The 13,720-nt window shown below is 42.7% G+C and overlaps 1 protein-coding gene across 1 annotated transcript in view; it reads right to left on the minus strand.

Moving 5' to 3' along the window:
- Positions 1–13,720, minus strand: part of rasa3 (RAS p21 protein activator 3) — a 42,379-nt gene that overhangs the window by 25,938 nt on the left and 2,721 nt on the right. The window contains exons 2-4 of the mRNA XM_070829565.1: positions 2,671–2,788; positions 1,293–1,396; positions 107–201 (exon numbers count right to left, since the gene is read on the minus strand). Of these exons, the coding sequence (XP_070685666.1) occupies positions 107–201; positions 1,293–1,396; positions 2,671–2,788 (317 nt within the window). The remainder of the gene's footprint in view (positions 1–106; positions 202–1,292; positions 1,397–2,670; positions 2,789–13,720) is intronic.

Below are 13,720 nucleotides of genomic sequence, written 5' to 3' on the forward strand. Positions count from 1 at the left end.
ACTTCTCTGAGTAAAGGGGAAGAGAAGATCGAGAGAGTGCTTTGTTTTCAAAATGTCACCTGAATGTGTGTGTGTGTGTGTGTGTGTGTTTTCTCTCTGTACTCACCTGCACCTCTGAGTCAGCGCTGACAGGCTGCAGCTGAAACCAGGTGTCTTTGCCGTGATATTTCTGCAGATCCTCTTTCTTCACTGCAACTTTGCCTACACGCACACGAAGACAAATGAGCTCAAAACATAACTCACTTTACGCTTTCCTAAAAAGACACAAGCTCACATGTCTGCTCGCATAGTGTAAATCCACACACCAATAACTTTCTTTTTCGTAAATGCACATAGGCGCCAGGTGCAGAAATGCAGTCATTTCTATGCCGAAACTTAGAGTTTCCTTTGTGTTTATAACACCCACAAACACGCACACACACACACGAGCTGTGACAGTGTTAAAGATTCAAATCACAATCTGAGAAAGGTTTTACTGTTTGTGGTTGGTGTTCACACTCACACACACGCAAATACAAGCCCACCGACTTTCACACAGACACACCCTGTAACACTGATAAAAACATCCACCCACACACAAACAAACACACACCTTTCTAGTGCTGAGGGCTGCTCTGAGAGATGCCCTCAAAGGAATCATTCGACATGAGACAGATGAGAAGATCGATGCCGCTCGTAATGTTACAGGACTACAGGAGCTCTCCCTGGCCAAGAAATGACTCACTTTGGGGGCACATAACTCCCAGTAAAACCACAATTTGTCATTCCCACACTTTTGTATAGATTAAACTATATATTACGTGTTTAGTAGTGAGCTTTTGAGGCGCTAGAGGGTGACTTTCACTTTAATTAAACTACTTGATCTTCTGTGACTTGAGGATAATGTTGTGCAATCAAAACATTTACTGTATGTCCGTTACACACACCCAGAGTAGAGAGTAGTAATGTAAAACACTGGTTTTATAACTTATTTATTGACATTACCGAGTAATTGTTTGAAATTATAAGGTTCTGACTTCAATTTTGAATCAAATCTATCCATATTCTAATGTTGTTGACTCTACAGTATGTATTTGAATAGAGAAAATAGAGAAGAAATACAATTAAAAAGTTGTTGTTTTGTAACAGAGTAGAGAGCTACTGCTCTTTCATAAAAGTAAAAAACCTGTAACATGAGGCTTATTTCTCCTTCCTAACACTCGCCATGAACCGAGAAAGTCTCCATTCTCTTTCCACTCTTGGTTATGGGTGTGAGGGGGTTTTACAACAGATGGGGCAGCTGTTTTACTCACCGATGCTGGAGTCCCTCCTGAAGACGTCCCTGTCGAAGATGTAAAAGGAGAGGTGTCTGAAGCTACGTGGGATCTCGCAGTAGAAGTCCTCCCCATAGAACGGACTGGAGGGGAGAGGAAGGAGAGGGCACATGAAAGGGATTAGACACTACTCTCCTCTGACAGACCATTTACTCCACAAACACAAATGCACTAGAAGAAACAATGAATGAATGTCTAAAATTAAACACTTTGAGGTCACATTTCGTTCGCACGCTCTAATTACAGCAGTTAGATCCTGATATTCATTTTCTCGTAATTATGAGATTTTGATCTCCATGTTTTTTTCTTTGGTAAATGCAGTACACTTCCGTACAAATTTCCCTCAGAGGCCTTTATAAAGGCCTTCGGTAAACACGCTATTGTGGCTTGACTTAGTGCTGCATCCCATGCAATACTTAATGGACGCTTTACACACACTTGATCAATTTTGTCGGTTAGTCACGTGGGCAGATATAAAATAAACTCATGTGTATTTATATCGTGCCATGAATCACGTGGACTCCACAACAACAGGCCTGTTTGTGACCATCGGCTGGAGACACATTGGCTGCCACACTCTGCTTTACCTAAACGAGGACCATTGACATTACATGGCAATGAGAATCTCGTGAGCTGCGCCCTCAGGGCCGCTGCTCACAATTACCGACTTCCTCTGTCACTCAGCAGACATAAAGAGAGAGAGGCAGAGGGGATGGTCGGATGGATGGACGTACAGACAGAAGCATGACCGCATTTATAAACAATCCTACAAACACAGGATCCTTAAAGAAATGTAATTCAATTTTTGTCAGCTGCAACTCTCCGTGCGGGAAGGATCTCACTTGTTTCCTTGTCAGCTCAACCAAACAAAAATATGAAATCTCCAGGCTGCGTGTAATCAAATCTATTCAGCCATCCATAATCTTCAAGTAATACTCTGCAACAATATGCAATATCCGCAAAGCATCAGAGTGGAAAAGATCATATATTTTTCATGCTTAGGTTGAATCTTAAATGTTAAAATTCGATTTGTGATACATGCATGAATATTCATGTATATTCCTAACCTTGAAAATATAACGGTCAATATTCAGCTTTCAGCTTATAACTTTTGGGACCCTGAATGAATGCATATGTGATATTTCCACTATTTACATAGAATTATGCTGCGATTGTGATAACACACCTTGATACAGAGCTTAAAAAGTGTAGATACAATGTATCACACATGTCTCCATGAGAGGAGACAAACTAAATAGTTTAAAAGTATGTGAGAGCGCGAACTTCAACACCAGCTCCGACCTGGTGGATTCAATTTTAAACCCTTCCAATTTAAAGAGACAGGAAGTCAACGTACCAAAGCGACTTCTCAATGATCTTGGTCCTGAAGACCTCCTCTTGGTCCAGGTTGACAGTGCAGTAACAGTCCCTCATCCTGTTGGGCCCCGGGTACGGAGGGATGTTTTTTGCTTCTCCTGCACAAAGAAAAGCGAGGAGGAAAGAGCAGGAAGGAGAGAGCGAGCAGTTATTATTTAGGAGCGCTTTTGTAAGCAATAATAACGTGTTTATCCAGGCACACACTGCTATAGGTGATTACTTATTTAAGAACACTGGAAGCACGCAAAGCTTGAAGGAAAATAGCCTTATGTAAGTTCACACCTAAGCTTCAAATAATCTGACAGCACGCATAACGAGCTTAGCAAAGCCAACTATTTACTGAAATACTTTTACAACGGATGCACAAATATGAAACCATGTTCTCAGAAACAGACACCCTTCAAAACATCATGTGAAGACTGTGTCTGTGTGTGTGTGTGTGTGTGTGTGTGTTTGTTTAAGTGTGTGTGTTGTCAGATCTGTGAATGAAAGAATCTGCGTGGGACAGTTCCTGAATCATGCTGAAGCTCAATCTGTTCATCAAACATGTGTGACAGATAGCACTCCCTTTCACAAGAATGTGGTCCAACCACCCACCGAGACAGACAAACACACACACACACACACACACACACACACACACACACACACACAGACACAGGTGGTGCTCCAGTCCCTCAGGAGCAATATATTCTCCTTTATGAAGCCATGGATCCATGTTAGTCAGTACTCAGCTCCTTATTTTGTTCCTTTTTGCCCTGGGGACCCTGGGAAGACTCTGTAGTCTATAGTTACACGTGTGTTAGTCCAACATTGTCATTGTTTGCTCCAACAACGCTCCATTATCTCCATGGGAATCCGATGCTGCCGTTCAGCCAAAAAGCCGAGCTATAGCAAATCTCACACTGTTATCTCTGCCTTTAAAAGACTGACTTCTTCACGACAACAGCGTGATTCTGTGGCTTGGTGCTGCTGACACTTTTTGTTTGTCTTTAAAATTGAATCCGCTGTGACCCCATAAAATTAATGTCACTTCTCATATTTCCTTCTTAAATTGTTACATTTCAAGGAATTTTAGAGGCCTAAAGAAGGAAAATGTCCAGTATTTTGGAAGAAAAAGAGCAAAAAGAAAAAGAAATTTCACTTTTTTGTTGTTCTCCTTCCTTTAAATCGTCCCGTGACCATCTTGGGACACAATCCCCACTCCCCACAGCTCTTGGAAAACCTATAAATGGTTAAGCTTTTTAGTTGAAAAAATAAACAGTCTATCATATCTACAATCTTTTTAAAGAAAAACTGTCTGTTGCTGCACTGGGGAGCAGTTCAAGTACAGGATACAATGCTATCATACACACAGCAGTGTTTCCAGGGAGGGAGGGGGTTGACATTTGACACTGGATAACCAGCTGTAAAACAGAAAGGCAGATAGCTAACTTCATTTTAAGACATGAACACAGCAGTCCCATTAGTACATTAGTAATTTGCAAAAGTAAAACATAAAACTTTTTTTCTGCCACCTCAAATAAACTGTATGGACTGGAAACACCACAATGCATCCATCAAGCTCTGACAGTTTATTTTTAGGATTTCTCAAGAAGTGTGTCTTAGCACAGTTTAATACTTGAGAAGGAAGACTTGGTAAGCGTATCATGTGCCATCACAGGGAGGGAGGAGCTGAGTAATCACATTAGTCATGAAGCAGTCACTCTGTTTGGATAAAAAAAAAAAAAAAAAACCTGTGATTTGCTAGGCTCGATCTGCAGCCATGAGACCAACAAGTTCACCAAAAGTCCAGCATGGGAATGTTGCTATTTAAAGGATACCATGAAAACACCAAAACCAAGAATGTACTGATCTTGTTGTTCAAGTGTTGTCTGTGTATTAAAACAGCTAAACACGCTGTGCTACCAACACCCACTGCTGTCCAAAACCAAAGCACCACATTTCACTGGGTGACGTGAACCATGAACCTGGGCACTGTAGTTTATTTTGAGTCAATCCCACATACACCATCCTGCTGCTAGTGCCTGGCTGTTACAGGAAGTCCCAACTGCTTTAAAAAAAAAAAAAAAAAACTCAAGCTATTTACAAAACATGTTTTATAGATTCAAATTTTAAGAAGGAATTGATGGGCTTGGATAAAGGTAGGCAAGTCAGAAGGTTTTAGCGGATGGATTACAGGTGTGATTACACGTGTTGTTTGACCACGTTGGAAATGTGAACATGGAAAAGTGTTTATAGTTGTTCTGTATGGTAACACTGGATGGAGGAGAATCAATAATTGTTTAGATATGAGGGCAAATTTTCAAACAGTCTCTCTTGAAGGGCATTCATGGTGTTGTGCTCCATTTTTTACGTGAAAAGCGACAGAAATAGTTGTATCACAAATTAAATAAAGAGCTGCAGAAGGCTTCTTTCTTGCCTCAGCAGAGATGGTCAATCACGGGGTGACGTGGGTGCAGTGACATGCGGTGAGGTTTGTGGCTGGTGAGGCACTTACTCTTTCAGAGTCAGATTTACAAATATATGCACCCAATATATTTGCCAACTACCGATTATGTTTCATATCTCATATCAGCGTTCTTTCCATACACATAGCAGGTACGTATTGGGCCATGGAAGAATGTAAAATGTATAGCGGTTCAGTATGCCTCCCACTGTTTGTTTGCTTTTTCACTGTTTGTTTTTAACTGTGTGTTGTACGGTGTCCTTGAGTGCCTTGAAAGGCGCCTATAAATAAAATGTATTATTATTATTATTATTATTATTAAAAAACACCAAGGTGGATGCTACAGACAGCCTATAACAAGCCACACAGCACTATGGCGGATGCGCTCTTTCTCTCACTCACACACAGGATTCAATTTTGAGAAATTTTCGAGCTGAGATATTACATCCTCCATTTTTGCAGTCAGTCAGAGCAAAACATAAAATAACGGACTCCTATTGAACTTTACTTGACTACGTAGAAGAGGAGCAACCACCGAATAAGAATAAACGTGAGCTCACGTACGCCCTTCTACGTTGAGGCAGAGCTACGGCCTGCCTCACCTTATGTCTTTTCAGTGCGGCTTTATGTCAGATCCTAACACTAAATAAGTGATAGACATACGTGAAATACATTACTTACTATATGGAAAGTGAGGACATATAAGGGATTGCGCAATCTGACGTGAGGCACAGCTCGGTGCTGCCTCACCTCGCTGCCTACGCTGTAATTGAACAGGAAATACGCAAAATACAGCGATTTTGATTATAAAAATGATTGAAATTATTCGAATCATACAGAAATTGCATTTATAGCACAGATCAATGGACAAATATTTATTTTATCATTAGTATACATCTTATGATGGCAGGTGAGGAGGATGATGATGATGCCTCCCCTGACCGCACGTCCCTGCGTGGGTGTAAATGTCCGACTCTGAGTTATGGAAAGTTACAAAAACGGTCGAACATGTCTCACCTAAGCCAAAGTCTGGGAGGTGTGGGTGTAGGGGGTTTCCAATAGTCCCGTTCAACCATCCGACAAGCAGTGCTGGATAAGCATGCTGGCCGCTTAAACCACTGTTGGTTTTGGTCTTTTAATGGGATTTTTTTTGACAGCAACAAACAGCTTGTTCTAATCTTCTACACGGCGTGTTGTTGCTACTAGAAAGACTTCAAAAGCAAAAGTGAAAAGAACATATGTGGCACATTTCTACCTTTGGTCCATAATTCTACATGAAGGATAAATGTAAAACCATGCTGAGACAAACAGAGGTGATTAAGCGCTCTCCGTGGGGTTTGTAATACAACACACTGTTATGACTCCCTCTCCGGAGGCTGATTCATACGGTTTGCGGATCATTACACAACAATTTACAATAACAACACCCATTCACAAATTAAAAAGATACCTGAGCTGGAAAACATGACACACACTCCGCTGCTTCAATCTGTTGTTACAGAGTGCGGCTCTGTCTGTGTTTATGTGCGAGAGCAGAGCGATGACGCAAGTCTCCCATATCTCTGTCTTTATCCCTTCACTTCCCACCATTATTAGATCTCCCTGTCTCCTCCTCTTCTCCTCGGCTTCTCTCTCATTTATTCTCCCACATTTATTCCATCTCCCTCCTGTAATCCTCCTCTTTCACCCTCGTGCTCCTGAATTCCCTCCAATCTTCTGCTGCTTTCCTCCCGCTCTCGTTCATGACCTGTGAGGTCCCTTGATTGGATTGCACCATCCGGGTCATCCCAGTAACCAAAACATCAAGGGATTACCACAGCTATCTTAGCTCTGTGTGTGTGTGTGTTTAATGACTCAAGGTGCAAAGTAAAAACAAATTTCTGAGCCAAAGTCACGGCTACTGGAAAGCAGAAAACATCTGTAAATGTACAGCACGTTTTGGCACACGTTTACAGTATTGTTTTTTTTTAACCACTGACCTTTCTCCAGACCCTCTTAGACTGACGGCTGCGTTTGTCTGCAATTTCCAAGCAGCCAGAGGTTTGTATTCAAGCCAGTATGACATAAAAATCAACTAATAGAGACTTGTTTGAGATACAACAGGTATTCAATGAATGAATGAACATCTGAGAGTTACACATCAACCGATATACTTGGCTGAGTCGATATTAACGGCCAATTTTGCATTTGGATAAGATGCATTTGAGGCCATACGTTAAGAAATGTGACACATTACATTATTTACTACTTTCTAGTGCCTTTTAACACCTCTAAAACCACAAGTCACATCTTTAGCATTTAACGCATGAAAAGAAAACCGAAAGAAAAGACAATGTGGTTTGACAAGCTGCACACAGCTCTCGAGAAGTCCCGACCTCAGCCCAAACTGATACTAACCTTCAATCTAACTCCAACAAATGCAGCAGTAACTTAATAATAATGCAAAGTAATTTCAAACTGCTACTATCACATTCATTGTCTAATGTGTTACTGGCCGACACTGATTGAGTGCCTGAACGCACCACCTGGAACACAGTCCTAACGAACAAGAGTAAAGAAACTACAATAAATATCCACCGTGACAAAAAAAAAACCCTCTCTAAAGCAAATCTTAAATTCCTGTATGTTGATTCTCATACTGTGCTCAACTATAACGGGCGGTTGCCTCCAAGAAACCGCATCTGTCTGTCTAAAAATGCTTGAGGACGCTTAGAAAATCTGTAGTTTTTAGGCTAAAAGGTGCAAAACCGTCAGTAATGTTCCCTTAAGCAGTTTCAGCCCAGTGGTTACCACAGTTACAGATACAGGATGACATCTTGCAGCTTCCTGTTTAGTGGAGAAGGAAGTGCTGGACGGTTGTCTTGTCTTTCTGGATGAGTTGATAAGCAGCTGGAGGGTTTGTTAGTTTGAGGGAAGTTTACTACAACAGTGAGGGTGGAGTATACAAGTTATGGATTTGCATATTTCTGTGTTAAAGTTTGATGGAGAGTACGTCTGTCACAGAAGAAAGGATAAACTTCTACAGTAACCTGCCATTCAACACGTTAAAGACTTTATTACAAAACCAGGATGTGTAATCCTCCGTGCCAGCCTGTCTATGTTTCTCTTTCTGTCCTTTTATTCTGGTCCATGTGTTTTCTCTTTTCCTTTTTGTCTGAAACCCCCCTTTTTTTTTTTTGCTTTTCATCTATGTAGGGCTCGTCTTGCATAGTCGCTTTCGTTTTCCTTTTTTTTTTGTCGAAATTAGCTTTAGCCTGATTTCACTTTCCTCTATTTCTGTTTGCTTCCCCTTTTTTCATCTCTCGCTCGTTTGCTCTCTCCAGAGAGGTGCGTTTTCTCTCCTCAAGATTCAAAATAAGCAGAAAATTAAAGTAATAAAAAACAACAACAACAGCAGCAGCAGCAGCAGCTTTCTCTTCTCATCAAGCACCGCTGCAGCTGCCCTTGGAGAATATCTTGCCCTAGTATCAAGTATCACCTTGTATCAGCAAAACACACAGCGCAAAGACACACTCATGGCACGTGTGTGTGTGTGTGTATATGTGTGTGAGCGCTGTGTGGTGTGCTTGCCAAACACGGGGGTGTTCAGCAGAATTGCAGAGAGGTACTGATGACACCAACACCCCAAAGAGGGCGACAGCGAATGTCAGCGGATCGACGCATCAAAAAAGGTCGACTCCCCACCTCGTTCATGCAGAGGAAAGTGAAGAAAAGGAGGCGAAGACGGAAGAAATGAGGAAGCAGCGCAATGAACGCAGCGAATGCGTGGCTCTCCTCCTCCTCCTCCTCCTCCGTCGACCAGTTTCAGTCGGCCACACTCGTGCGTACAGTTGCAGGGGCATCGCTTGACTCATTGTACTAATCTCCTCTGACATGAACACATTCGAGGATACAGAGGCGTGAATGCTTTCAGTGACTGAGTGCTCGACTACCAGGCCTGGGAAACACAGGCTTTAAGGAGGGGAAGGAGGGTGGGGGTGGGGTGTTACTGAGAAAAATACAAGCAGTGTACTCAATCAAGGGTGAGAGAGGAGGAAGACTGCAGAGAGAGAGAGAGGGAGAGAGAGAGAGAGAAGTCAGTCAGACAGAAAACTGGAGAGCGGTTAGTTTTTGGAGAAAGCTACAACAGGAAATGAGATGAGGAGAAAGGAATTTCAACTGGATCCAAGATGTAGTTTAAAAGCAGTGAACAACCCAGTTACCCCTGAGTGTGAGTATGTAAGACAGAGAGAGAGAGAGAGTGCAAGACACAGAGAGAGAGAGAGAGAGAGAGAGAGAGAGAAAGAGACACCGTGAGAATGGAAAGATGGAGGGAAACTTGTAAGGACATAATTTATTATCCCACAGATAATACTCAGTTCTTTTGATGCTCCTCAGCACGGAGCCCAAACAAGAACCGAAACAAAACTGTAAGTCATTCGTGTCTTTCTGAAAATGACTAGACATAAAAACATCACACCCACACACACACATACAGATGTCTACTCTGTGGTTATTCACAGCAGTAACTTTGAACCCCACTGTAAAATATGCCCTCATCATTGAAACCAAGGATGCAACTTGCACTTTAACTGATTTCACATTTACTTTATGACATCACAAACAATACAACCAACAACACTCAATAACAAGTGTCCAGATTCCAAAGTCTTGGTTTCTCCAGCAAATTTAGCATTTAGTATTCATTAAGTTGGAACTTTTAGTCCCTAATATGGAACACACACTACACTCCTACACTACCCACAATGCAGCTCATGAGGTGTTCTTTATTAGGCCTCCAGCCAAAAGAAAAAACACCAAATGATTAGTTCAATGACATGAAAATGTGCAAATGAAAGCAAATCTTCGTATTTGCGCATTAACTGCTAAAATCCAGGGTTGCCTGTCGCAGAGAATAAGCATGACACCACTGAAATGAGTATCCACCACTCTGATACCACGCCAGCTCATCTTGAAACCCACTAACACTGAAAACCTCTAAAACCCCCCCGGGTTTGACCCTTAAATTTACCCTCCATCTTTGTCCTCTCAGCATCAAACCTTCATCCACCTGAAGGCTTTAAATGGGGGGGTTACTATGGGTTTAGAAAAACTGTGGCTGTGGTCAGTTTGCATCTAAGTTACGTCAGACAGTGACAACGTTTCACAACTGCAGCAGCAAACCACCGCTGCGGCAAAAATCCACTTCTCCGCGGCCCGTGTTCCAAACAATCGCAAAACTTTTTCCTTTCAAACCTTCATGGCGTGAAAAGTTTGTTTGTACGTCTCTCAAACTAAGCAAAACACACGACACAATATTTCTATGGCTACACCCTAACATTGCATTGAGTTCATTATGCGTGCATCATTTAGAAACATCTCTCCAAAATGTTTAAACATGTCTGGTATCTTAAGTAAATCTTACTACTGACTGTACCTGCCTAAGACTTTTAGATGCAATGCTGCTTGTCACACATTGTCCACCATGACAAATAAAGTTCCCACACAAGTTTCCGTACGGCCGTTACAGTTGTTGGGCGGGGGGGGGGGAGCATGGGGGGAAAAAAAGAGGGAGTTCACAGTTAAAAACTGGCTGTGCTGCACACCACAGTCTCCGTGATAAACCAGTGTTTAGTTACTGATCAAACTCGCGCTCTGTTTAGTGCCGCGGAGAGCTAATGTTCAAACAGATTTGTTAGTGCCAATGGAAAATTTGGGTTGAACTAAAAAAAAAATACACGACCACAAACATGCGCACGAAAGCGCACGTGCAGTGAAGTTACACTGTCGCGGGGGAAATTTGGCTGCTAAAATCTGCTCACATTAGAAATCAGGGTCAGCAAAAGTTAGCTCAGAATGTGTGTGTAATCTTAAAAACCAGCGTGGAGTCACGGCGGAGTTCAGTTCAGCAGTACAAGGACAGCACCCAGCTTAACCTCAACGCTCCCTCCAGATTCCTTCACCATTTACATAATTCTCAGAATAGTGTTTGTTTTGTTTTTAAAAACTCTTAAAAAAACACACACACACACACACACAAACACACACACACTCACAAACTCAGGCTCGGCATACACAGTGGTGAGAAGATATGATATCTTTTGCAAGCACAGGAAAGGGAGAGTGTGCTGGGTGCAAGTCCCTGTATGTGGCAAGCTTGTGCTGCCACAGGAGAGAAACACTGTTGCAAAACCTGATTTAATCAGAGTGTGTGCAGAGCCATTTGCTACATGAGACATTACTTCATTTTTAAACCGCTTCATGTTGGAGCATTTTCACATACAAGCAACACTTCTTGACACTAAGCGTTTCTCTCTCTACTGTGCGGCGCGCTGAGTGTCATTGTCAGCAGGTAGAGGTCATCCCGGGGAGGGATCGGACCGACTTCTCCCGCGGGGCATCTGAAGGACATCCTGAAGGAGCGGCACTCTGGGTGAGCTCTCCAGCCCTTTGTTTACCCCTGCTCACCCTGCATGCTGGGCCTATGGCGCTACTTCTTCCCCGCTTATTGCTAGTAAGTGCGTTCTTCTCCTGAGTGCACAGAGAGCTGCTGAACCCAACCCGGATTATTCCACCAGCCTAAAGCTGCCTGGACCGAAACACAGACTGCGTCTAAACAGTCAACACACATGTTTACAGCAAACTGCTTCCCTGAAAGCTGTCCTTCTAGGACAAAATGTATATATATATATATATATATGTGTGTGTGTGTTTGTGTGTGTATAATATATATATAAGTGTATGTAGGTATGAACCCTTCACCTAAATAAGAGCGGGAGTCCTGCACACAGACTAAAACATTCCTCCCCTGCCTCTCCCCGTCACTCCACGTCTCCTATTCAGTCTGGACAGGGAGGAAGTTTGGGAACCTCTGTTGGCCAGCTGTCAAGGGAAGGAGGTGGTGGTGGTGGTGGAGGGGGGGGGGGCTCTGTCACTGCAAACCAACTTTTCCCTCCCAGAGACTCACCCGGCCCCACTCTTCGAGCCTGAGATACCAGAATTCAGCCGCCCACTCATGTTCCCGTGACACTTTACCTGCTCTACACATTATGTACTGCAGCACTTCTTCCACTGCGGCCCGCTCAGCGTCACTCACTCACTTTTTACTACGTCCAGAATTACACTTGTATTGTTACAACACTATTAAATAGCAACAACGTGGTGCTGCAGCAACACTATAAAGCCTCAGCAGTGCAGGTCGAGTAGCTTACGAGGGAAACTGATGCCAGTTTTTGTGTGCCATGTGGAAATCTACTTTCAGGCCAATCCACCAACTTATTCTTGGCCACATCACCCGGTACTAGGCACAGGAAGGATCTAAACTATTAACTTTGGATTAAACAGCAAGACGAAAATATACAGAGACAGCAACAGTGCAGAAAAACGTAACTTATTTAGTATGTACAAAATACACTTCTTTTAATCCACATTTATTTTGCCAGAAGTAGATTTAAAGCTGCTGTAATCAAAATCTTTGCATTAAAAATGGCCGTGCGTAAAGTCACAGTTTGCCACGTTAACTTAAAAGGTGACGCTGTGCTAAACTTGTGTCCTTTTATTCCGAATAGGCTGGCAGTATCTTACCATGCGTGTTCTGTATTGGCTTCCTTCCAATGTTTATTCGATCTATGTGATGTTTACAACACTCCCAAGACAAGGCTGTGCCATTCAATCAAAAGGGACTGTCTTGTGGTTCATTTTCTACACATTTCTCCAAAATTAAGTCTTTGGAAGCTGTAGAAATAAAGTTCTCTTGTCGAAAAAAAAGTGTTTTACATTCAGTATTTGTCACAAAAAAAAAAAAAAGCGTATATCCTTGAAGCCTAACAAACATGTTGAAAGCATTTCTTGCCTAATAAAAAATTTGGCCGATGTTTCTCCACAGTACTACTAGTGGTCAATAACACCACAGGGAACCTTTAAGTTCTGTGGGTCTGAGCAAAGTTTGGACAGTTTGTAATCACGGACCTACTGTCAGTGGGATTTGAGATGTTAAAGTCGTTTATTTCTACGCGTGTCTTTGAAGGGGTGTACTGTATTTTGCGCCAAACACACGGTTTGATGTGTTTTCCAGGGTTCTGAAGTTTGTCAGGCCATGTTTCTAGCGGTGACGGAGCAGTCGAAATGCACATATGTTGTTGTTAATTAGCGCAAAAGGCCCGACTCCAGCTGTGCCACTGAGAGTTCGCGTCTCTCTGAGCGCCGACAGAGACACAGCCGCTGACAGATGAAGCACAGCCTGCTCCCGTATGTGAGACACCACCTCTGTCCCTCGCTCTGTGTCTCACTACATCTGCTTTGCATTAGCTTGTTGCCATGCAGGAAAAAACACAATTCTTTTGTAGTCTATTCCAGCCAATCAGGAAGAGAATTGGGGGTAGTTTCCTGTTTCCTGTGTTCCCCAGACAGTACGGACTCGGACCCAGTAGCCCCGTTCGGTTTCCGAAATTCATGTGTTCCTCCAGGAAACTGAGAAGAGTCATCACCATAACAATCATAAGTCCTCTCTCTCTCTCTCTCTCCTTCTTTTACAAATACGTGGCAGCTTTTCAGCTCTGAGTCATCAGCCAGCCGCAGTCTCATGCCAAAGGACAAGACTTTG

This window comes from Pempheris klunzingeri, chromosome 1, assembly GCF_042242105.1.
Source record: "Pempheris klunzingeri isolate RE-2024b chromosome 1, fPemKlu1.hap1, whole genome shotgun sequence".
Taxonomy (NCBI): domain Eukaryota; kingdom Metazoa; phylum Chordata; class Actinopteri; order Acropomatiformes; family Pempheridae; genus Pempheris; species Pempheris klunzingeri.